The following is a 24,902-nucleotide window of genomic DNA, read 5'->3' as shown; positions in this document are numbered from 1 at the left end:
GACTGTTGAGGCCAAGTTTATTGAGCCATTAGGTCGCTCTGTGCACTGGAAACAACATATTCAAGTCTGTCCATCCGGACTCTAAGGTGCTTTCTGTGCCTGCACCCTTGACTGTAGAGGTGGGCACTTCTGCTCTATGGGAGGCTGATCTTCAGTTTCCTGAGAGCTGCCCCAGCCTGTGTCTGGGTAACTCAGGGGAACAGGAAGAACAGTGGGCTGGCATTGGTTCCTAGGACAGGGGTAGGGGGCAGAGTCTGATCAGTCACTCTGACTGAAGCCAGATAGGGCTGTGGGTGGTGGGCAGGCTGGCTCAGCTCTGGGTTTTCTGTAGGTCCCTCACATCAGAGAGTTCAATGAGGAGTCAATGCATGATCCAATTGAATGGTGCCAATTAAAGGACCAAGTGCCAAAGGTGGCTAAAGGAGTTTAGAGACTCAGACAGTCTCAGAGGGACCTGTCAGCCTGAGGGTTTTATTTTCTGGAGGTCTAACGGGTCTCTTCCTGAATGTCACTATGGGAAACATGGCATGTGCCAGGGAGGGGAGCAGGCCATAAAGGCAGGGAACAAACCTCTGCCCAGACTCTAGGGAGGGAGGAATGTTAACAGGGAGTCAGTAGAGGGAGGCTGAGGAAGGGGATGGCTGGCTCTGGCCCAGGGACAAGCATCCTAGAACTTCCAGCACCTGCCCAGTGCAGTGGGCAAGGGTCAGGATCGGCAAAGCCTTGGGTAGCCTGGGGTCTGGAATATGTAGGAAGAGGGTGCAGCGATGGAGTACGGGAGCTGTGGGTGCCCTCGTCCACTGTCTCGGAAGGCCGGTCACTTGTCCATGTGCTGCAGCAGCAGGTCCACGGCTTCTGCAAGGTTGTCCACGTACCCATCTGCCCTCACTTCTGGATGGTGCTCATCGCCAGGCCTGGAGGACAGGACCACAGGTTAGTCTAGCAGGATATCAGTCCATCTTGCTATTACTGTGTACCAGAGCCCGGGCAACACTATAAAGAAGAGGCATTTCTGTAGTTCCAACTTTAGTCCTACATTAGGCCTCAGAGAGAGAGAGCGTAAGGACAGCGCGTGGTGCAAGAGTGACTCAGGGCTCAGGCTTAAACTTCAGGGACTCACTGCTAAGCAGGTTCTCCTGCTTGCTGTCCACAAGAACCACCCGCAAACTGAGCGTGGTGTGCACTCGGGAGGCAGAAGCAGGCAGATCTCTGTGAGTTTGAGGTCAGCCTGGTCTACAGAGTGAGTTCCAGGACAGCCAGGGCAACAAAGAGAAACCCTGTCTTGAAAAGGAGGAGGAGAAGGAAGAGAAAGAAGAGGAAAAAGAGGAAGAGGAGGAGGGAGAGGAGAGTGAGGAAGAAGAGGAAGAGGAAGAGAAGGAACGTCCCCAAACACTGCTGAGAACAGTAACTCAGTGTCCTTCCCCTGGATACCAAACCATTCAAGGTTTCAACAACTCCCATATGGTCACCTCGGGAACCAAGCCTCTGTCACAGAGCCCTTAGGGGACAAACCACACTCAAACCTTAGCAGCCAGTGACCCTATAATATCCTCCTAAAGCCACTGCCAGTTGGCTCCAATGAAGCTACCTTCCAGCATGTAGGCTGGCTTGACTCTGAGGAACCTCCATGTTCTCTGCACTGTGTGGTTCCTGCTGAGGCCTCCTGTGCAGTCCCACTGAGGCACACAGACACCCCCTGTCAGCCACTCCACAGCACTCTGTGACAGAGTAACTGTTGGTCTTGGCTCCATCTGCCTCTAGCCAAAGTGTGAGCCAAGGAGAGCACCCTGCTTAGCAACTGGGGTGCTGGCCTGGTACATGAGCTCTGCGGGGAATGACTAGGGTACTAGGGGAATGACTGCGGGAATCAGAACTCCCTCTTCCCCGATGCTCTGGGGGCACCATGCACTGTTCAGTTCTTTGCGGCCACTGCTGCTGTTAGGGGCACCAAGGGCTCTTGGCAAAGTCATTCTTTGGCTGGGATGTTGAAGATCAGGACTGCGTCTAACCCTTCACCCATTAGTAGCCGTACCTGCAGTCTGACTAGGACAATACACTCTTGAGGCCAGGGCCAAAGCCCAGACAGTGCCTGTGACTCCCTCGAGGAGGCCGAGTCCTGAATTCAGAATGGGCTCTAAGCAGACAGCAAGATTGGGGAGGTAAGGCAGGCTCATCTTCACAGTCCTCTGAAGATGTGGGGGACAGGGCTGGGAGCCCAAGTCTGGTCTTAGCCACCAGAAAGCCCTTTTCCACTCCCCCCCCCCCCGGGCTTCATGGAGCTACATTAAGCAGTCAACCAGGGTGTGGCAGGAAGAGGGCCAGTCTCTGCAACCCTCCCACTGCGGAGGGACAAGCTGCTGGAATTACCTCAGGCCTGACTCACACTTCCTAGGAACTATATCTACCCGCCATATTATTGCCCTCCTCAAAACTTCGCCCCGCCTGATGGAAGTGATTCCATTGACTGGCAACATAGACTGGATTCTGACAACTGTACAACGACTGGCATGAAGGGAAGAGGCCTCCCTCCATCTGCTAAGGCCCTGGGCTAGAAAGGACCAGGGGGACATCTTCCCACAGGGAAGGGTGATAGGAGTAGCCTAGCTCCACATTCACAGGTGGGGCCTGCGCTGGAAAGATAGGAAACAGCCTGGCTGAGGGCATGACAGGTAGCCAGAAGGTCAGGGAGTCTGTTAGAGGATCCAAGGCGTCAGGCAGCTTTCACCATCATCCTGGGGATGACGCAGGATGTCTGTCTGTGGCTGCCTTGGGTCCTGGCTGGAAGTGGGGCAGAAGTGCCTTTGCCAGGTTCACCTGGGTACTGTTCAGAGTCTGGGGTCTGAGGGCTTACTTGGGAGAGGCATTCCTCCCGAACGCCTTCTCTGCCCTGCATAGCAGTCCATGGTAGGTCTCACAAAAGCTGCAAGATCAGGTGGGCTTCCACCAGCATGGCTGCCATCCTGTCCTCTGGTGGAATCCTCACAAGAGAAAAGGGGTGTTTTCTGCCCAGGCCAGACAGGTTCCTTCCATCTTGCCCTGACCCTCCACTGGATCACCTTCAGTCCAGTCCCCTTCCCTCTCTCCGACAGTCTGTACGTTCCCCTGAAATGCTCACCTGCTCTGGCCTCTCCCTTGCATAAACTGCTGACTGTCCCAAATGCCCACAGCCTAGACCCTCAGCACAGCAGAGCTCCAGCCTAGACCCCTCCACCTGACAGCCACCAGCTTGAGACTATCACACCTAGAAGCCATTGTTCATGCTCAGCTTTAGAAACCACCCACCCTTCCTTCCTTCCTTCCTTCCTTCCTTCCTTCCTTCCTTCCTTCCTGCCTGCCTGCCTGCCTGCCTGCCTGCCTGCCTGCCTGCCTGCCTGCCTTCCTTCCTTCCTCCCTCCCTCCCTTCCTCCCTCCCTCCCTCCCTTCCTTCTTTCCTCCCTTCCTTCCCTTCCTTCCTTTGACATTCTCATTTGGTAGCCCAGACTACCTTGAACTCACAGCAATCCTCCTGCATCATCTCTTAACAACCATGCCTTTTAGAATGCTCCTAAAACTTGCTCCACGGGAACTCCTACATACCCTTCATGAAGGCCTCCACTCATCAGTCCCTACTTCTGACTGATTGTGCTACACAGAGCCTGTCTCCTGTCCCACTGTGGTTGGACAACACCCTGCTTCACCTGCCAATGATGGCAGGTGCTGGAGTGCTTCCTAGAAGGAGGGGATAAGTTTCTTGCCCTGCGTTCCCCGGTGCAGGGTTGGCCCTCAGCAGCACCCAGCAAGTGTCACCCAGTGAATGAACAAAGGGCTTGGGAGACTGGGTGCTGCCTGTCATTAGCTATTCCTCCCCCACATGCCCTGGGAGCTTAGTGCAGGGAGCAACTGAGTAATGGCAGAAACAAGGCGGTTCTGTGCACACAGCCCACGGCCAGTGTCACAGGGATGGGCTTTGTACTCAGTAAAAGAAAATGGCACAGGAACCCAAGCAAAGAAGCTCATAAAGGACCATCTCCTACCACTTCCACCTCCGGGCCACAGATGGCAGGACCTCTTCCAGGGCAGCTCTGCCAGGGTGCCCCCTCCTGCTTTCTCCCAGTCACTGCCTGCTCCCCAAGAACAGGGTAGGACAGGGCTCTCATGACTATGGGAGGGGGCATGCATTCTTGTCCACCCCTGGTGGCTGAGGCCAGGTCCTGAGGTGCCCAGAGAAAGAACATTCAGTGAACTGGGAACTACCACGGGGTGGCGATGCCAACTTCAGACCACACTGACGCAGCCGGAGGGACAGAGGGTATCGCTTCAGGGGCCAGATGCAAAGGGCACTTTTACATTTGAGAGTGGGTGGAGTGGGAATCTGAACTACCCGGGGAGCCTGGACACCAGAGCACAGCTCCTGCAACGGCTGGGAGGACGGCACTGGGAGATCTGCCTCCTCTGGTCTATCAATTCAAGCCTATTGGGGTCACCCTCCACAGCATGCATTCAAAACAAAGGGTTCCTGCTGTCTGGCTGCTGGCTGCTGGCTTACAACACACATGGTCAAGACAGTTTCCTGGGTTGCAGAGGAGAAGACAAGAAGCCTGTGCTGTCAGGGGCCTGAGGGTCAGTGATCTCCCGTGATGTAGCTGGGTGAGTGGCATTGGACACCATCTCAGGCATATCCTCCTATCCCTCCCTCTGTGTTCTGTCATAACACTAGGTTCTGGAGGTGGGTAAGAGAAGAGTGTTCCTGGAGTTGGGGCTTGCCTGCCCTGTCCCTTGGGGAAAACCCTGGGTCATACTGATAACAAGCAAACTTAAGCAGACATCCTTCCCACGGAGCCCGTGTCCTTGTTTAACCAAGGCCTTTCTGGAACTTGTACTCAAGGTCTGGTGTAGCTCAGTGACATACAAAGGATTTATTCCTGTCACAGCCCTTGAAGAGCTGGGCCTGCCCGGCGCCCTTAGTTCATGGAACGTCTTAACCTCATGTGCCTGCACACACTCTTGGACCCCTCAGCCTGAAGCCTGTATCTCCATCCATGTTTCTACCTGACACCAGCTGAAACCATCATGGACGAGGCTTCATCAGGATTCTTCATTGGTCTGGAACAATCTGAAGGTTGACCATATGTCAAGCATCAGGGCCATCACCCAAGCTCCAACCAGAGAGGCTGGTCAATGGCAGGCCTGAAAGAGTCCTCAAGAGGCCCCTACTGAGGTGTCTTAGTTGATGTTCTATTGCTGTGGAGAGACACCATGACTAAGCCGCACATAAAAGAAAGAAAGCACTTTAGTGGGGGCTTCCTTTAGTTTCAGGTTAGTCTGTAATCATCATGGTGGATACTATGGCGGCAGGCACGCAGGCATGGTGCTAACCATTAGCTGAGAGCTTACATCTATCTATCTTATTGGCAAGATGGAGGTGGGGGAGGGTGCAGGGGGGCTGGCCTGAGCTTTTGAAACCCCACCCCCAGGGACACATCTCTTCCAACAAGGCCACGCCTTCTAATCCTTCCTAAACAGTCCACCTACAGAGAACCAGACATTTAAATAAGTAAGTCAATGGGGGCCATTCTCATTCAAACCACATAGGACATATGGCTCCTTGGCCACTAACGGGAGTGGAAACATCTTCTATGGCTGGTACCTCCTTTGCAGTCAGAGTTCCGATCAACACAGGTGACCAAAAAGTTCATCTCTTAGCTGCCCAACAGAGCAAGAATGTGGCAGGGTCTGGCCCAATGTCTTGCCAATGCTCTGCTAGTTAGCTCTGCAGTGGGAGCACCCTTTCCCCAGACACCCCAGCAGAAGTGGAGTACATCTGAAAATGCCATACACCGTGAGAGCCAACCAGCCTGAACCCCAACCCCTGCACTTCTCCATGGAAGTGAGGGGGCTGAGGAGGAGGGCAGAGCTCCTAGCTGGCCTTCTGTACAGTGGTCAGGAGCCCTGACTCCCAGCACTATCCAGATGAGCTCCAATACTGTCATGCCCCAGCTCCATCCCCTTCCCAGGGCTGCAGCTGGCTGTTCTCACTTGTACTCCAACCCTACCAGGGCAAAAACCTGTCAGCAAGTCAGCAGAGCTAAGAGTCGGGTGGAGACCTGTGCCCACAACTAAGACACACCCTCTGTGCATGTGGGCAGCATATGTTGGAAGCTGGGTATGCAGCCCAGAGGCAGGAGTCATGTTGCCTGTTCTAGACCCATGGCTCCCTGAGGTCCCTGGTGGTCTCAGCTCCATCTACAGCTGAAGACCTATGGTGGGGTTAGGGCTCATCTAACTAAACTCCCCTGAGACAGACAGTGTCTCAAGAACCTGGAGCCCATTCCAAGTTGATTTGTCCTTCAATTGGGAGGAATCAGGGGTCTCCCCCAGCAAGTCAGTTTCAAGGGCACTGAGCCCTGATAGGTAAGCTGAGGCAGGAAGTTACCAGAGGTCTTACACATTTTCAAGAGCCACAGACTAAGGTCAGGGGAATGGCTGCTGGTTGGGCATGTGACATCCTGGCCTCCTGCTTGCTCCCCTGGACCCTAGGGCTTCTAAGTGATTTCCCATAGACATCAGGAAGCCCTGCTGTATCTAGTGGAGGTGTGTTCTGCCCTATGGGTTTCAGAGCATTGAATTAATATCCAGAGAAGGTAGAAGGTAGGTCTCCAAGCCCTTTTCTCGTCTTTTTTGGGAGCCAAGCCTGCTGGTATCTCAGATCTCTCCAACTTCCACCTCACAGCAGAGATACCTTTTGCTTCATTACCTCTGACCCCATGATGTGACACACAGCCCTGGGTTGTGGGGAGGTGGGGGGAAGATTGTCAGTCAGTATATGAGCTGCACTCTAGGCCACGAGGTTCTCCACCTGTCTGGGAACAAACCTTGCTGAGAATCCCCAAGAGCTCTGCCCAGCACTCCATGCAACTGTGGCGTGTGTCTCCAGGGACAAGAAACAAAGCGTTGGGTGGGGACAGCCCAGAGTCCCAGTGGTAATGGCTGAGTTGGTATGCAACATTTTAACCTAACCTGGATCCAGGCTCCTCTGAGTGGCTCCTCGGGGAGTTACTTCTGAGCTTGATGACCTCTGGCCAGATCCTGATGTCTGTGGCAGGGACACCTCTCCCCTCCCTTCCACCTCAGGGCCAAATCTCAGCTGAGCAGTGTTTACAGCTTTGACCATGAGGTGAAAGAGTCCACAGCTTGTGAACGCTGAAAAGACAGGAGGCTGGGGACCTCTGGGAAGGGCCATCAAGGGCACCTTAGAATCGGCGGGACCAAGAACCAGGTCTGAACAAGGTCGTATCCAGCAGGCAGCAGAAACCAGACAGGGGCTTCGCAATGGTCACTGTTACCTACTGCTCAGGATCACTCTGTGGCCAGGCCTATGCATGAATTCATAGTGAGGACACCCATCAACCGGACAGAACCCAACCCAGGGACCCATCTGAATGGACTCCACAGTGGACAGCTTCCTGTGAGGCTCCCACACACCCCAGATGGCAGCACGGTGAGCATGGGCAGAGCAGGAACCAGCTGTTGGTATGATGGTGGTGTCCTAGGAGTCCTCTTAGAAGTCACTGGCTGTGGCTGGAGCATGGAGAGAGTGTCCTCAAGTCACTTACCTACCAAAGATCCTTGGAGTTTCTGGTTGGTTGGTACCTATAAGGAACCCTTCAAATCTGAAAGCCAGCCAGGTATGGTGGCAGACATCTTTAATCCCAAAAGAAATAGGCAGATCTCTATGAGTTTGAGGCCAGCCTGGTCTACATAGTGAGTTCCAGGCCAAACAAAAAAAAAAACAAAAAAAAAAAAATAAAGCTAGAAGCTACAATCTGCCCTCTTGAGCAATTTGGTGTACCTACTAGTGGGCTGAGACTGTAGGCAGCTATGCAAGGGAACAAGGCCAATGGCTCCCGTCTCCCCTCTACCTTTCTCTATGGCTTGTTCTTTGTTTTGTGTTATTTGAGACAGGGTCTTTCTGTGTAGTCCTGGCTTCCAGGAACTCACTTTGTAGACCAGCCTGGCCACAAACTCTCAGAGATCTGCCTGCCTCTGCCTTCTTAGTGCTGGGATTAAAGGTGTGTGCCACCAGGCCTGACTCTGTGCTGCTGCTGCTGCTGCTGCTGCTGCTGCTGCTGCTGCTGCTGCTCCTCCTGCTCCTCCTCCTCCTCCTGCTCCTCCTGCTTCTCTTCCTCCTGCTCCTCCTCTTCCTCCTGCTCCTCCTCTCCTTTTCCTCCTCTTCCTCCTCATCCTCTTCTTTCTCTTTCTAAAATTTATTTATTTATTTAATGCATATGAGCACACTGTCCCTTTCTTCAGACACACCAGAAGAGGGCATCGGATCCTGTTACAGATGGGTGTGAGCCACCATGTGGTTGCTGGGAATTGAACTCAGGACCTCTGGAAGAGCAGTCAGTGCTCTTAGCTACTGAGCCATCTCTCCAGCCCCCTCTTGCTCATTCTTAATGCTAGGCACCCTTCACTCACATGCATTTCCAACCTACCCTGCAAAGCTCTGACTGAGAAGCAATCAATCCCCAAGAAACACGCCATGTCCAACCAGGCAGTCTTCTTTGACCCCTCCCGACTCCCATTCCTCCCCTCCTTCATTAGGTACCCACTCTATGCCCATGGCACCTAAACTGAGCATCCTCCGGTCTTCTAGACCTTCTTGGTATCAGTCATAGCCCTGCCCTGCTCTCAGTCCTCTACCAGCACACTGGGACATAGGAGTTCCTAGAAGGCTGGCTTTTTCATCCACATATCCTTGGGCAAACCAACATTCAGAGCCTCCTTTCTCTACGTAACTGAGCTGAGAAGAGGCCCACCTTGCAGTTGACAAACCAAGGTTCAGAAACAGTAAGTGGACTGCCCAGGGTCATGGAACCGGTGTTCCGAGGTTGGCTTAGAAGCATATGCAGCCTGGTCTAGATCCCATGGGGTCCAGGACTGAGCTGTGAGGTGATGAGCAACGGTTTCCTAAAGGCTAGCAAAAGCAGGTCTATTGGGGCTGGCAGCTGGCTTGGGATAGAGGAACCTCTGACAGCTGTTCGTGTTTTGATGAAAACGTGGTAAGTACCTGGTGTGTGTGTCTGGCTTTAAACACGCTGGGCCCAGCCCTTGCTCAGTGCAACAGTTGAGCCCCTGAGAGATCTGTACTTGCCACACCCAGGGCACAGGGCCAGGTGTCCACCTACTCAGGGTCTCTCAGAAAAGTTACTCTGCCCTCCCCCTCCTCGAACCAGCTTCCTGAGGCTGCACCCCTAAGCTCTGAGTCTTCATGGCGGTACCTGAAGAACAAAGGCATGGAGAGGGGGTATCCTCCCTGGTCTTGCAGCTGGTTAGCATCACTGAATCCTGCCACTGGAGGACCTAGAGTTACGTTTATTGCCATGGACAGAGCCCAGTGACTGAGCCAGGGACCCTGTTAGTACATAGAAGTGAGGCCACCGGGGGCTTGGCACCCTGGGAGGGGGCACTGATACTCCTGAAAACAACCTTCCCAGAATACCAGGTGGCAGAGTGGTGCTTATACTTAGGACCTCTGTCCTGATCATTCTGGTCCTAGTGAACTCCTCCCTCCCAACCCCCTTCACAGGGCTCACTGCCGGTGAGCATGCTGCTTGCTGCCTGGGAGTTCCTACTCTGTGCACGGGTAACTGGAGCTTAGAAACTGGCTTCCTGACCTCCTGGCTCTCCAGGAACTTCTGCTGGAGCAGTCTCTGATTCTATCACATCTGCTCCACTGAGGAGCAATAAACAGGGGATCCTGATAGTCAGAGCACCCAAGGGGGACACAGGACACAGGAGCCTCTAGGTGATATAGGCAATGGCATGTTCCACAAAGCCTGGGCCAAACCCTGCCCTAAGCAAGCTGCCCCCTTGAGGTGCACTGATGTGGGAATAACTAAGGCTGCCGATGAGTGACAAGCTGAGCCAGCCTTGATAGCAGGATGGAAGAAGGATTGCTTGTGACTCCACCCTACCCAGGGACACGAGGGTTCACCTCCCTCTCATTTCAGGTTCACTAGCATCTCTGCTGGAGTGACACTCGAGGATTTAAGTCCACGAAAGGAACATCGTGCTGCTACCTCAGGTCTGGATATCTTTGCTAAGAGTTAATCTTAAAGCAACATGGGGTTTGGTTTGTGGAAAGTTCTTGGTCAAAGCTTGCTGAATTAGAGGACAAATGTGCTAAAGAATTACAAGGATGTTTAGGGTATCTCATGCCCTACGGTCCACAGCACAGAGGGCACCACTTGTGGCAGGGTAAGTCTAGTGCAACGTATTTGCCAGGTAGAATACTATACAACTCTGAAGAGGGATCAGGAGGAGGGGGCAAGAGGTAAACATTCCAGGACCACTGAAGTGGAAACTTAAGGGCTCTTTTGGAGGATCAGTTGTGTTGGATGGTGTTTTGCTGGGGCAAATGCATGAAGGAGTATCTTCCTGAAGTGGACACAGGTGAAAGACTAAGGCAGACTCGGAAAGGAACGTTTCACTGAAGCAGACACAGGAGGGAGAATGTTCTGCTAAAGCATGCACGTGAAAGGACACGTGACTCAGGATTCTTTGCTAATGACACACATGTATTGGTCCACCTTACAGAGCTGCATTTGTCAGGACTCCATAGAGAGAAACGCAAACTTCTGGTGGTGTGCTGTAGTTTCCTGGCAGCTTCCAAGGACTCGGGCTGACTGGATGCACATGCTGAGGCAAGGCACGTGTGGGACACGTGATGTTTAGAGGGTATAAATAGGACTCCATGGAGTGACAGACACAGAGCTAGGCTTGCTGGTACAGCTAGCTGGGCAGAGCTTGTGGGTTTTGAGTCTTCACTGATCTTTGCTTCTTCGAGAGAGGCACAGCTAGGAACTTCTGGTGTTCCTGCTGGTCCCTCCTGCAGACTTAAGCTGAGGCTGAGGCCTGGCTGTCTCTGCTAGGTAGTACCTCTCACTGCTGCTGATTCATGTTTGCTAACCTGACTCTTCCAAACCCAAATGCTGGTGTATCAGCTGGTGACTGGACTGAGCTGCCACTGCCTGCTGACCTGTGAACTGTGAACCTGTGAACCTGTGAACTCAACTGCTGATTTCCAGACAGCACAGACGGAAGTTGCTTCAAAGACCCTTTCTAAACAGGTCCACTTCCCTGTGTCCTTTCTTTCCCACTACCTCTGGTGGGTGGTGGGCTAGCAGGGAGGTTAAAACGTTTAAGAACTATCATGAAAAGTAAGGTTTAAAAATATTAAAGTTACAGACCACAGCTACAAAGATTCAGAAATTAACAACTGTCCCAACTAGGCCACTGTGAATGCACACTTAAGCCCCTTGTTGCTGGCAGTGGTACTGTCTTAGGAAAGTACACGGTGAGAACAGTGTTTCCTCCGTTCCACATTGCCACTGTTCCCCCGAAAAAGTATCAGGCTGAAGAGTGATGAAGATGATGATGAAAATGAAGATGATGATGATGACAACGATAGCGACGACGACGACGACGGCAACGACAATGGCTAATATTGTTATTATTATTAATTGAGACAGGGTCTTAGCCTAGACTTTACCATGTAGACCAGGCTGGCCTCAAATTCACAGAGATCTGCCTGCCTCCTGGGTACTGGGATTAAAGGAGTGTGCTACCACACCTAGCAAGATTATTCTTTAGCCTCAACCAGTCCCTTCTGAATCTCTGACTTGACAACCCCAGGAGAAACAAGGCTAGCTAGTGCTGGCCCTGAGAGCAAATACTTGCCTGGGCACAGCAGATGCCATGTGCTCTGTAGACCACATCCAACTGTTACAGACAGGGTCAGACCAGGTAACCCTGATGTAGGGATATGCTATCAAACACACAGGCCACCTGGGCACAGGGCCCTCTGCCCTGCCACTGGCTGCAGCAGGTGTCACAAGGTCCCAACCCACCGCCCTCCGGATAGAGTTCCAACGAGTGGGCGTGCCCAACATCATGGTAGCTCAGCATAGCGCCTCAAGGAAACCTCAAGTCATACACCAAAGAGAAGCAGATAAAACACTCAGAGTTCAGGTCAGGGGGCTAGCACGGGGCACACAGGTCCCAGCATAGCCCTGATACTGGAAATAACCAGACAAAAAAAATCTATCAAGCCCCCAAACCTGACAGAGTTTCTATGGTGAAGTCACCCAAGTGGAGAAACTGAGGCCAAGACGGGGGCGGGGTCCCCTAGGAGGACTGTACCTGAGAGGTCAGAGCCAGGCCTTGAACACATGAACCTCCCTGCCACCCCTAGGTGAGGGCCTGAATAGGAAGGATGCCCTCTATCCCTTCCCTAGCCACTCCTGTATGTATACGAGGTCAGGTAGAGTTGTGTGGTTTCCCTTGATTACTCTGTGCAGATGAAGAAACTGAGGCAGCCCCAGAGGGAGCAGGTACGAGTCCAGCGTCCTACCCACATCTACTTAACACCTCCTGTACCGGACTCCCCCAAAAGCTAACTAAACTGCCTCCTTAATCACAGGCCAGGAGAGCCAGCTTGTAAATCAGCAGCCAGCCCGCCTGAGGCAGTGTGCCCCACACTGGGCCAACTGTGTCCATGTGAGACCCTGTCCAAGCTGCCTGGGCTCCTGGCTGGCTGCCCAGATGGCTCCTGGACAGAATCTCGTTTTCTCCAGTTTTCATCTCTGACCAGGAGGCTGAGCTGCTCCAGGGAGCATTTACCCAATGCAACTTTGACCCTCGAGGCCCTGACTACCATCCCACTGTGCCTAGGAAGCCAAAGGCCAGCCCAAAGGAGCCTGCTCTGAGATCTCCCACTGCCCACTGTTTGCTGGGAGTGCATGACAACAGAGGGCTCCATGACCCTCAGAAGGCTGCCAGGGAAATGGAAGGTTGGGAAAGGGTTTGAGGCAAATGGGTTGTAAAAGGCTCAAGATTCAAGGTTGAGGCTTCCCCTGAGTTTGGAAGGCCCCAGTGGTTGGCTTCCTCTTTCCGTCCCCGATGGCTCCCTCCACGGGTGTTGCAAGCAAAGGCCCTCTTTAACCTTCAGCTTGGCATATTAGGGGTCAGCTCTGCCGAGATCTGAGGGCGACCAGGGCTTGTTGAGTGGCTGGATGACACAGGATGTTGTAGGGAGTGGTCGCTAGGAAGCAGGCCCAGGTGCACCTCCCATTCTAGCTCTTCCTGGGTGAGGAATGGTCACACCATCTACCAGCCTCTCTGGGCCTGCCCTGTGTCAGGTCCTCAGTACATTCGTCCCAGACTTTCTGCTGTGCGCTAGCGTCCACAGGGCTCATTTCCGCTCTCTGCCCACTTGGCTTCCTGCCTCGTTTAATCTGCTTATTCTCCTAGAGAAATGTGTCTCAGGTATGGTCCCTAGTGGGGAGGACAGGGATGCACCTGTGGCCATCTTAAATAGTCCCTACCAACATGGCAGTGTAACTGTCTCCAGGGACTCTTGGGAGGGCTGTTAGCCCAAGATCAGAGGTGAGAGGGAAAAGCTGTTTTGGGTGTTCAGTGGAACCCCTGTGCAGCTCAGCCCAAAATCTATGCCAAGATCAAAGTCGGAGGTAGGCTGATGCAGGGCGGAAAAGGAAACTATAACACCAGAGTCCAGCAGAGATAGAAGAGCAGAGGGTCTCAAATCAACTACAGAGGTAGCAACTAAAAAAAAAAACAGTATTGGCTGGGTGGTGGTGGCGGCGGCGGCGGCGGCGGCGGCGGCGGCGGCGGCGGCGGCGGCGGCGGCGGTGGTACATGCCTTCAATCTCAGCACTAGGGAGGTGGAGGCAGAAGCAGAGGCAGAAGCAGAGGCAGGAGGATCTCTGAGTTTGAGGCCAGTCTGGTCTGTAGAATGAGTCCCAGTACAGCCAGGGCTACACAAAGAAAACCCTGCCTTGACAAACAAATGAACAAACAAACAAACATAGTATTGTAACCTAGCCAGCTACCTGTTGCTGGAGAGGTCATGGACTCTAGGGGAGAACCTAGCTACTACTGCCATTTTCTTTTTTCTTTTTTTTTTTTTTTTTATTAACTTGAGTATTTCTTATATACATTTCAAGTGTTATTCCCTTTCCCGGTTTCCGGGCAAACATCCCCCTCCCCCCCCTTCCTTATGGGTGTCCCCCTCCCAACCCTCCCCCCATTGCCGCCCTCCCCCCATAGTCTAGTTCACTGGGGGTTCAGTCTTAGCAGGACCCAGGGCTTCCCCTTCCACTGGTGCTCTTACTAGGATATTCATTGCTACCTATGGGGTCAGAGTCCAGGGTCAGTCCATGTATAGTCTTTAGGTAGTGGCTTAGTCCCTGGAAGCTCTGGTTGCTTGACATTGTTGTACTTTTGGGGTCTCGAGCCCCTTCAAGCTCTTCCAGTTCTTTCTCTGATTCCTTCAACGGGGGACCTATTCTCAGTTCAGTGGTTTACTGCCATTTTCTTAAACCAGTAGACCCTCTAACTGTATTCTAAATGTTTACCCCTATGCCCACAGGTGAGTATAGTGCTCAGCCCTCAGCCCTCATCAAGAAGCTTCATTTTGCAGTTCATGAAGACAATTTTTTTTTTGGTTCTTTTTTTCGGAGCTGGGACCGAACCCAGGGCCTTGCACTTCCTAGGCAAGCGCTCTACCACTGAGCTAAATCCCAAACCCCTACATGAAGACAATTAATGAAGGGCCACAACCCATCACAATATAGAGAAGAGACCACTGGATGCCCAGATGAAACTGATGCATTTATAATGCCACCCCTAAACCTAAGACTCAGGGGGCAGCACAGCAGAGGGGCAGAAAGATTGTTAGGGCCCAAGGACCAGATTATCTGCTGCTAGATGGTGTCTTCTGGATATGAGAGGGAAGCTGCACCCATGAAATCTCAACAGTATAGTTACTTACCCAGGACCCGCACAATGACCACACCAGTGGACATGCCAACATGGGTGGAGGGAGATTCACAAGGCTTTCCCTCCTGAATGGCTTAGAGGAAGGATCAGCCATGAGCCCCCTGATGGGTTATCTAGCCTGAAATGGTCAGCCCTAAACATATACAGAAGAGCAACACTAAGTTGACTCAGTGGTGTGTGTGTATGTGTGTGTGTATGTGTGTGTGTGTGTGTGTGTGTGTGTGTGTGTGTGTGTGTGTGTGTGTGCGCGAGAGAGAGAGAGAGAGAATGTGAGAATACGTGAGTGAGTGGGTAACAATAGAAAAAAAGGCCCATGAGAATGAAAAGGAAGGAGAACATGGGAGGGATTGGCAGAGGGAAAGAGGTGGAGATGATGTTAAGTACAGCACTCATGTATGAAATCCCTCGCCCCCAAATTTAAATTTAAAGAAGTAGAAGGCTGGAGACTCACTGAGTAGGACACTTGCTATGCAAGCATAGAGCCTGAGTTTGAACTCCTAGGACCCATGTAAAAATGCCTGGCACGGCCACACCCTGTTGGTGGGTATAGACATCCTAGCCCGCTCAGGCGAAACAGCAACTCTCAGATTCCGCGAGACCCCGTCTCAATGGAATAAGATGGGAAGTGAGGGAAGACGGTGCGTGCTCACACGGGAGGGACACAGGGAAGGTGGAAGGAAGGAATAAAGGAAAGAAGAAAGGGAGGAAGAGAAACTAAGAGAAAACGGACAGACCCGGAGCAGGCAGAGGCAGGAACCAGCAGGTACAGCTGCTTCTGTGCGTCCTTCCAGTCTCTGGATCCCACCGTCCACAAACCAGACATCTTCCTGGGCTGCCTACAGCCTGGAGCGTCCAGATGAGTCCAGGGCAGCACAGGTACGAGCCGGGCCCTGTGCGTCTCCTTCCCATGAGGCATGGTTAATAGAGTCCTCTCCAGCCCCACCCTATACCAGTGAATGAGCCCCAGCTCTGGGACACCTAGTGGGACAGCTCGCCATGTGTGGGGCTGGGCCTCCCCGTCTCTATTACTCCTAATGAAATGCTCAGGATGTATTCATTCATGTGAATGTCATGAATGCCAACACTTCTTGTTCCCCAACTGCTGACATCAATACATCTGCACCCCCAAGCAGCACTTAGGTACTCTCTATTCTGCAAACTCCCCCACCTCTTGGAAGGATGACTCTGGCTCTCTCTGTGCTCCCTACACAGAGATGTGGAAGCAGCAATTTCCTGGGTTTGGGGGCTGGTGGAAAAAAAAAAAAACAGAAAAAACGATGACGTTAGTCCTTTTTTGTCTAGGGCAAGGAGCCTACTTCCTGTAAGGAGACCAGAGGCTGCTTACCTAGAATCAGTGCCTTGCCTCGCCGAGCCCAGCTATGGCTGGGAGTGCATCCTGCCCCTCTGTTAGCTGGCTGTGAATCTGCTCTTTTCCTTACAAGACAAAGGGCCATGTCTGAAGTGGCACTGCTGGGCCTGCTGCCTCCTTATTCTCTTTCCCTGTGTCCAGCCTACTGTGGGGTGGTGGGGACAGATGAATACCTGGCCTCCTAAAGCTACTGCTTTGGTTACGTAAGTTTAGTCTCTGCACGGGCAGGTAGCGGTGGGCAGGGGCTCTGGATGTTTCAAGCAAGGTTAACCAAGTCCCCTAACAGCTTGGGTGGTCATCTCTGGGCAGGCTGGACACACTCACCATTACCAATACCAGAATTAGACCATGTCTGGGAATTTGGGGTTGGTAGTGTTCTTGAGTTTGGGAGAAAGCCTCCCTTAATCAGGCCCTTCCTATGCCCATCTTCAAAAGTCACACGGCCACATCCAGAAGACCACAGAGCACTATCTGCAGACAGTGTGGGCCCGAACGTGCATAGCAGTGTTAGTAACAGGGTTAGGTTTCTACAACATCACAGGCGATTAAGACGTCCAGCCACGTCCAGCCCACAAGAGAGGTCCCAGTGCTTTCCTGTGGACATGCAGGATTGATGCTTTCCTCCACGGGCCGCGGGCCGCAGGCAAAGCCAGCGTTTGTTCTGCACCTCAACCCTAAAATGCACCATATCTTCCTGCTGCTGGTGGATGGGGAAAAAGAGAAAGAGAAAAATGGATTGAGGGAGACAGAAAGAGAGGGAAGGAGTCAGTGGGAGGCAGAGTGTCAGTGAATGAACGTTGTTAGCATTGCTCTGGAAAAAATGACAGATTCAAAACCTGCAGAGCCAGTCAATTGCACATCTATTTTCCTAAGCAGGGGAGGGGGGTGCTACTTTCCTGAAAGGACTTGGCCTTGAAGTATGAAGTCAAACAACTGGAGCTGGCAGGCAGACAGTTCCTCTGGATTCCGCCAGGCTGAATAACTGTGGCCCAGTCGCAGGTCAGGCTGAGGCACAATGTGGCTATTCATAGCTCAGGGGGCAGGGGCCTTCCAGTCTTAGAGTCCACGGCACCAGGGACCCCAGAGGTTTGACCCAGAGCCAATTGTAGCTCTGTGGCTGTTATGTGTCCCCCAGAGGCTGAGAGGCCAATGGGGCAGTCTGGGGGCAGACAGAACAGAGTCTTGCTCTGAGCCACTAACAAACACATCAAGGAAACACCTGAGAACGGGGATTTTAGGCCATCAATCATGGGAGCTCAGCTGGATGGGGCTCCAGTGCTCTGACCTTCCTAAGTCTTCACGGCTGCTCTCTCGTCCCCCTCATGAACACAGCCCTATCTACTCCTGTGGACCTACCATGGGCTTCCTGTGGCTGCAGCATGTAGCCTTGTCAAAGCAGCCATGGTTTCTGTGTCTAGAACAGATAAGAAGCTGGCACTTGGGGTACATGCTGGGACAGGGAGTAGCTGGATACAGAAGAGTCCATGTGCTTTTGCGTGCAGCGTCTGTCTCAAGACTGTCTCATGATGGCAGGAGGGTTTTGCGAGGGTCTGGCTAGAGCTGTTTAGAACACTGGTTCTTAAGGGTGACAAGTCTGTCCTCTCTTTATTTCACAGAGGACACCATGAGATCACTGCACAGTCCTCCTTGGTTGTTCTGCTGGGGAAAAGCACAATTTATGTCTAGTCTGTGCTTATGGATAACCAACCCAGCTGGTCAAGGGAATGACATTGCTAACCTCTGCTCTTCCTTCCTCCACCTAGGACAGAGCAGTGCGACCACCACACGCTCAGAGGAGGATGGTCAACACTGCCCTTTGCCCCTCACTCTGCTCAGGATCAGTGCGGAAGCAGACAGGGTGAGCTCTGGCCAGGGAGCTCTCAGAAAGCAGCCTTAGGGAGCTGGGCCTCAGCTCCTTATAGAGCTGGAGTCCTCAGATACAGGCATGTCTGTGTGACCAGTTGTAGACATATCTGTGTAAAAGCAGCTCAGGAAGTCTCTCCAGAGAGGAAGGCCTACTGTATTCCGGCCTTCATAGACACTTCCAATGCACCGACAAGGGACCACCCTTCTAGGTCCAGGCTGGAGGAGTGACAGTTGGCACAAACGATCTCTGAGTGCCAACTGCAATGGGCTATTACAGCTGGCTCACTGGTAGCTTTGCAAATACCCAGTGCTCTGGAGCAATACTGAGAGAGGCCAGGTGCCAGAGGTTAGGAACACAGGTCCAGTTTGGGATGAACTCCCTACCTCCAGACCCTTGTGGTCTCCCCCACAGGGGTGTTGAGACACCTAGCTAAGGCCCTTTGAGATGGAGGTGAAAGTCACCCCGGAGCCTTCCTGAGAGTCATGGAGTCCCAGAGTATGTCTGTGTCTGTCTTCTCCCCTCCCCTCCCCCACTTCTCAAAACCAGTTTCACTGTGTAGCCCTGGCTGGCCTAGAACTCTGTAGATTATGATGGCCTCAAATTCAGAGATCCACCTGCTTCTGCCTCCCAAGTGCTGGGATTAAGGGCACGTACCACCACCTAGCTGCAACTGTCTTTATTCTTGAAGCCAGTTTCACCCCTAGAAGGTCATCACACCATACACTCCTCATGAGAACACAAGTCAAGTGGGTCACACACAGTAGTACCAGCTAGCAAGGACCAGTTGTGTGTGTCTCTCTCCAGCTGCATGTGTGGTGACAATGATTAGATGCAGCAGCTTGAAAGCAGGACAGGAGGTGGGAACACCCTGGGAAGTGTCAGGATGACATATCAGCTCCCCTCCCCCACCCCAGAACTGGCTGACACACTTCAGGCACAGCCACTTGAATCTGATAGCCTCCAACTTCCTCTTAGTGGTTAAAAGACTCCATGTGACAGTGACTTATGTGTGTTCACATGTAAATGTGCCTGTGCCCACAAACGTAAAGCAAGTCAACATCTAAGACAATGATAATAAAACAGAATAACTTAATCAAGTGAGCAAGCCTCTAAAACTAATTGATTAATTTAATTTTATTTTATTTTATTTGAGACAGGGTTTTATTTGGTAGCCTAGGCTGACTACTGAGTGGGATTATAGGTGTGACCCACTATGCCCAGGTTTGCAAACTTTTTATTTATTTTGTTTTTGTAAGACTGGACTTCTCTGTATAATATCCGTGGGTATCCTAATACTCACTCTGTAGACCAGACTGGCCTCAAACTCACAGAGATCTGCCTGCCTCTTCCTCCTGAGAGCTGGGGTTATGTGCTACCACGCCCAGCTGGTTTGCAAATTCTAATTTATAAAAAAAATTGAGCTTTTAAAATATGTAATAACAGCAAGGCATCCAGAGGTCTACAGGCACACTGTGTCTGCTTTGCCAGTAGGCTTCCGTGAGCCTTCCTCTGCCTCCCGAGAGCCTGCTCCTCTCTGAGCCTACATCGTCATGTTCTCCACACACAAATGAAGGTGACACTGCTGGATCCCATGTTACCCAGCAAACACTCTCCATGAGGTAGCAGTCTGTCCACGGGCCAGGTAGGGCCAGTCTGTGTCCTCTCCCCATGACTCTAGGACGCCCTTCAGAATGGGGCTGCCCTGCTATCTGTATCTGACCGTGACTCAAACCTGCTGTAGTAGGGAACAGGCTATTCCCTCTAATTCTGTCCCCTGCATCAGGAAGGACGGTCACTTCTGCTCTCTGCCCACTGGCTCCCAGTAGAGAGAACTGACTTGTCTCACAGATGTCCCCTCCTTCTCTACTGATCACAAACACAGAAAGGAAGGAAGCAGCCCTGAGTATCCCTCGTCTGCCATGATACCTTGCACTTTCTGTACCTTAGCCTTATGAAAGATGGCTCGGAGCGTAAAGGCCTGTCATAAATCAGACTGCCAGAGTTTGATCCCTGGGACTCATATGACAAAAGAAGAGAACCCACCCCTGCAAGCTGTCCTCTGACCTCCATATGTAATGCTATGGTACACATGCCCCCCCCCAACCCCAAAAGTAAGAAAATATAAAAAAAAATTACTCTCTTTTTAAAATAGAACCATGTCAAACAGCGATCCAATTCCATTTAAAACCACATCAGAAATAATAAAATAGGGGCTGGAGAGATGGCACAGTAAGAGAACTTGACTTCCTGGCAACTTAAAAGCTGACTGTGCTGGTGCACACGTGTAACCTCCATGCGCGTGGTGGAGACAGAAGAACCAGCGGGGTTCACTGGCTGCCAGCCTAGCTCCAGGTTCCGTGAGAGACCGTCTCAGAGGTCCAGAGTGATGGAGCAGGACACCCGATGTCCTTCTCTGGTTTCTGCCCTTACACACACAGTCATGCGAATGCCCATCCACACACCTACACATACCATACACACACCCAGACACACGCAATGGAAAATTTAAGGATGGTAAAACAGCAGCAAGTTTAGCACAGGAAGTGCAGAGCTTACACTCCGGAATGCACAGAATACTGTTAAAATAACTAAAGAGGATCTAAGTGAACATGAAGGCATCCTCATGGATGCGGAGACCTAATACAGTGGTGCCCTCCCTATAGTCTGAATGTCCCCTCACTTGTGGGTTGAAACCTACTTGCCAATGTGATAGCATTAAAGGACGGGGCTCTTGGGACTCTATTTGTGACTTTATGAAAAGGCTGGAAGTAAGCATCCAGACCCTTCTCCCGCTCTGTTCGTCCCTCTGAGGAGAGAGAGAGGAGTAACATCTTGAAAGCAGAGGACACGCCTCAGGAGACACTAAATCGTGCAGCACCCTTACCTTGGATTTCCCTGCTCCAGAACTGAGGAGACTTATTTCTCCCCTTTAGCAACTGTCCAGTCTCAGGTGTTTTGTGACAGCAACACAGTCTCCAACATCCCCCAATTTAAGCTACAGATTAATACAATCCCAGCTGGATTCACAGGAACTGACAACTCCATTCTAAAATTTACACAACATTGCCAAGGACCCAACCCAGGCGCAAAACCGTGAAAACATACAAAGAGTGAAGATTCATGCTCACCAACTTTTGAAACTTACTACAAGCAGTGACAGTAGTTCACTGCTTACACGGTATTCTGCTTACATGGGCCCAGGCACATGAGCCCAGAATCTAGACAAGACATGTACGTGAGGACAACTGATTTATTACCATTATTGTGTATGGGTGTGCATCAGCCCAACTCTGCTCAAAAAACCTCATGACCTTTTTCAGAGTTCGTTTTCTTGTGGTGTGTTTTTTTTATACACATGAACAGTGAAAGCCTGGAATCCACCCCCATGCCTACCCACGAAGGCCTGGCATACAACTGTGGGGCAGCAGTGTGTTGAAACACTGATTTCAAGATGTGCCAGGCCTGGAAATGAATAGGTGCTATGTATGGCCTGTTGGCACCAAGCTGTGTGAATACAACCGAGGGAGACTGGCTGGTGCTCAGAGCAGCACTGCCTTTCCCTCCCCCGAGATTGACTGTCTGCAGGAGTGACTCACATTCGCCAGAGCTGGGAGAGCTGCTGGCAGCAGATGACACCGGGGGCCTATGGCATGCCCTTGGAAAAAGGGTAACGGACAAGTTCCTTATCTGGATGGGATGGGGTAGGGAGGACAGGATAACACAGCCTGTCTTGCCCATCTCCAAGCCTGCTGTTTGCTGTTTGCTGACACCCTGATGCCGACAGTGGCAGTGACTAGAACAGCCTGGGGGCAGGAGCTTAGGGGTAGAGGACCTTCAGGCCCATTAGCCTAAAGCCTCCAGTATTTCCCATATTTATTACCCACAGAAGCCTCTGCCCCAGTGACTCTTCCTGGGAACCTTCTTGGTCCACATTCCAGGACTCTGATACCCTGAGGGTGGACAGTGTCAGAGCTGTGACAGCACCTGGTAATGCTAGGAACTCTTCAAGCTCACAACCAAAGCAAAGTGCCCCACTGAGCGCTGCTGGCCACCAGGCCACACAGGCACTGCTCCGACCTTATTAGCGATAGCCCCTCTTACAAGAAGATCCTTCTGACCTGTGCCACCAGGCTCCAGGGACAGAAGTTCAGGTCATAACCATATGGTGTAGATGTGGGCCTGTCTTTCCTGAGGGTTCCATTGTCCTATAGCTCCTCCAGTTTCCTGGGTCCTTCCTTTCAGAGCTGCCTCACTGTGAATTCTGGTAACCATGTAGAGCCTGTGAGTCTGAAGAAGCCTTGTCCACGGTGGATCCCTAGGCCCCAAGCCTGGCGCCCTCAGCGCTCCTCAACCCTGTTGCCTTAAGCTCTGCTCATCTATCAGGAGGCTTATAGCACCATGCTAAGAGGTTCATGGGATACTTTCTGTGCCTGTTACAGATGCCCAGGCACCAGGGTGGGTAGAAGTGGTGGCCACTAGCTGAGGCTGGAAGGACAGTAGAACCTGGACATTGTCTGGCAGAAGAAGAATAACTTGGTCATGGGCTAGCCTCCTGCCTCAAGGCTTAGAGGCCTAGTTTTGAGCAGAGGCCACTCTGGTGAGGCCTCTGGGCTTCTGACACTGGCCATCTCTAGCCTCCAGGAGGGGCCTGTTGGACTGTGAAAAAAGCAGGTGGGGAAGAGCCCTATGGTGTATTTCTGGAGTCCTGGTGTCATCTGTCATCCTTCATCTGGGCAAACAGGAAGTTTCCATGTGTCTGGCTGTGACCAAGAAGGGCTGGGCCCATCTTAGGAAACTCAGCACCTAGGGCCACCACACACAGAATAAGGACAGTGGTGGTATGGGAACGGGACAGTCTACATTGGGAGAGGGAGAGACATCACCCTGAAGAGATGCCCATACTGAGAAGGAGGCAGGGAGTGTACATGTGTATGTACACATGTGGATTTCTGTTCATGTGCGTGTACACATCTATGAGGGATGCGGTAAAGCCAAGTCCATCTTCACATCAGTGCTAAGTGACTACCCAGTTACAGGGATGGTCACTGGGGACAGGCTACCTGGGGCCTCAGAAGCCCGAATACCACAAGAAGGTTTGACTGTTTAGGAAGCTAATCACTATTCCTCTGGATCAATGTGATGGTTTATATATGTTTGGCCCAGGAAGTGGCACTATTAGAAGGTGTGACCTTGTTGGAGTAGGTGTGTCATTGTGGGTGTGAGCTTTAAAGATCCTCATCCTAACTGCCCGGAAGCCAGTATTCTGCTAGCAGCCTTCACTCTAGGTACCTCCAGCACCATGCCTTGGCTGAATGTTGCCATGTTCATGCCTTGATGGTAATAGACTGAACCTCTGAACCTGTAAGCCAGCCCCAATTAAATGTTGTCCTTTGTAAGACTTGCCTTGGTCATGGTGTCTGTTCACAGCAGTAAAACCCTAACTAAGACACTCAGTAAAATCTCAGGGTGGGCTCATTCTAGGAGAGGGCCTGCTGTATGGCTGGGGGACAGGGCTGGTGGCCTGGGGATGGAAGGTGTTACCTATGCCCAGCAGGCTGGTCTGAGGCTGCCTGGAGGTACACAACTGACTGTGATGGTTGGGAGCAAGAGATCACCTGGCCCATCCAGTTGTTCTCCTGGCACAGCAAGGATTCCCCCTCTGCAGCTATGGCCTCTCTGTGGACCCAAACTGGGGAGGATAATGGTACCTTCTGCCCAAGGCCTGCAGTTCCTAAATAAGGTGGCCAATGTCCAGTAGCACCCAGTAGATGTAATATTTTGTTTCTTTATCTTCAAGATGCAAAGCCTAGGACAGGATTTGTTTTATCACCTTTACAGAATGGAGCACATCTGGCTAAGTACCTGTGGCCAAGCACACCGAGACTCGGCTGTGGTTGGTGTCACCGCAGTCTACCCAGGCACGGCTGATGGAGTGGAGGACAAAGCCTGGAAGGCTGGAACCTGAGAGAAGTTGGGAAGACAGGCCTCTGTCCGTGGGATGCTCCTCCTCTGGGGAAAGTTCCACACTCACATCCTCAGACCTTGAACAGCCCCACTGCACCTCCCAATCCTTTGCTTGTCCCCTGTCCAAGGGGACTTGTGTGGGTGGGTACAGTAGGGACACCAGAGGTCCCTGCACCCATGCAAGTCTGGGGTAGAACGTAGAAGCAGACTGCGGAGACCTTAAGTGGGATCTGGGATAGAATTTGGGGAAGTGGGGGCAGGCCATGTGAGAGGCCTGGGGTGGGGTTTGGTTCCTGAGGATGGGCTGAGCGGGTGGGACTCTCCACCATCCTTTGCTACCTCTCCCACCCCACACTAGCACTTCTGCTCTGCTGCTCCAGACAGTTTGTTTCTTTAAATGCATGTCTGGGAAAGCTGTGTTTTCACTCCTGTTCTGCCAGGTTGTTTTTGTTTGTCTCTGTTGTTTCTGTTGTTGTTGTTGTTGTTTCGGCGCTGCATCAAGCAGTGAGGTCTCCACAAGACGTCACCCTTGTTAACCTGTAATAAAGCTCTGGGTGTGCAGAGAACGGGCGATTCAGAAAAGCAGGTCTGAATGCTCTAGACAAGGTGAAAATGGCCCGCTTGCCAGGACCCACACTTTCCTTTGGCATGTACTCTGGTTTTACAAATCAGTGATTGCACAGAGGCCTTGGCAGAGCGGGCTCGGGGAGCAGGCAGGGAGCAGGACACTGAGGTGTGCAGCATAGCACAGCCACTGTCCTTGGTCAGCCTAAGCATCTGCTGTCCACAGTCTCCCTGCCCTGCTTACTTCCGCACGCAGGTTACAGTCTTGCTTCCTTCCTTCCGCCCTTTTTTCCCTTT

General features: G+C 52.1%; 1 protein-coding gene and 1 long non-coding RNA gene across 4 annotated transcripts in view; one reads left to right on the top strand and one right to left on the bottom strand.

Annotated features, from left to right (window-relative positions):
* Lhpp (phospholysine phosphohistidine inorganic pyrophosphate phosphatase) overlaps positions 1-24,902 on the bottom strand; it is a 91,172-nt gene continuing 66,270 nt past the window's right edge. For all 3 annotated transcript variants that reach the window (XM_063267904.1, NM_001009706.1, XM_063267905.1), the window contains one exon: positions 1-914. In XM_063267904.1, the coding sequence (XP_063123974.1) occupies positions 903-914 (12 nt within the window). In that variant the 3' untranslated portion in view covers positions 1-902. The remainder of the gene's footprint in view (positions 915-24,902) is intronic.
* Positions 914-23,475, top strand: LOC120099945 (uncharacterized). The gene is made up of 2 exons (XR_010061153.1): positions 914-7,477; positions 9,993-23,475. It is a non-coding gene; the product is annotated as an uncharacterized LOC120099945 (long non-coding RNA).

The sequence above is a fragment of the Rattus norvegicus genome, chromosome 1, assembly GCF_036323735.1.
Source record: "Rattus norvegicus strain BN/NHsdMcwi chromosome 1, GRCr8, whole genome shotgun sequence".
NCBI classification, from domain to species: domain Eukaryota; kingdom Metazoa; phylum Chordata; class Mammalia; order Rodentia; family Muridae; genus Rattus; species Rattus norvegicus.
This window is presented reverse-complemented; position numbering and strand designations above follow the sequence as displayed.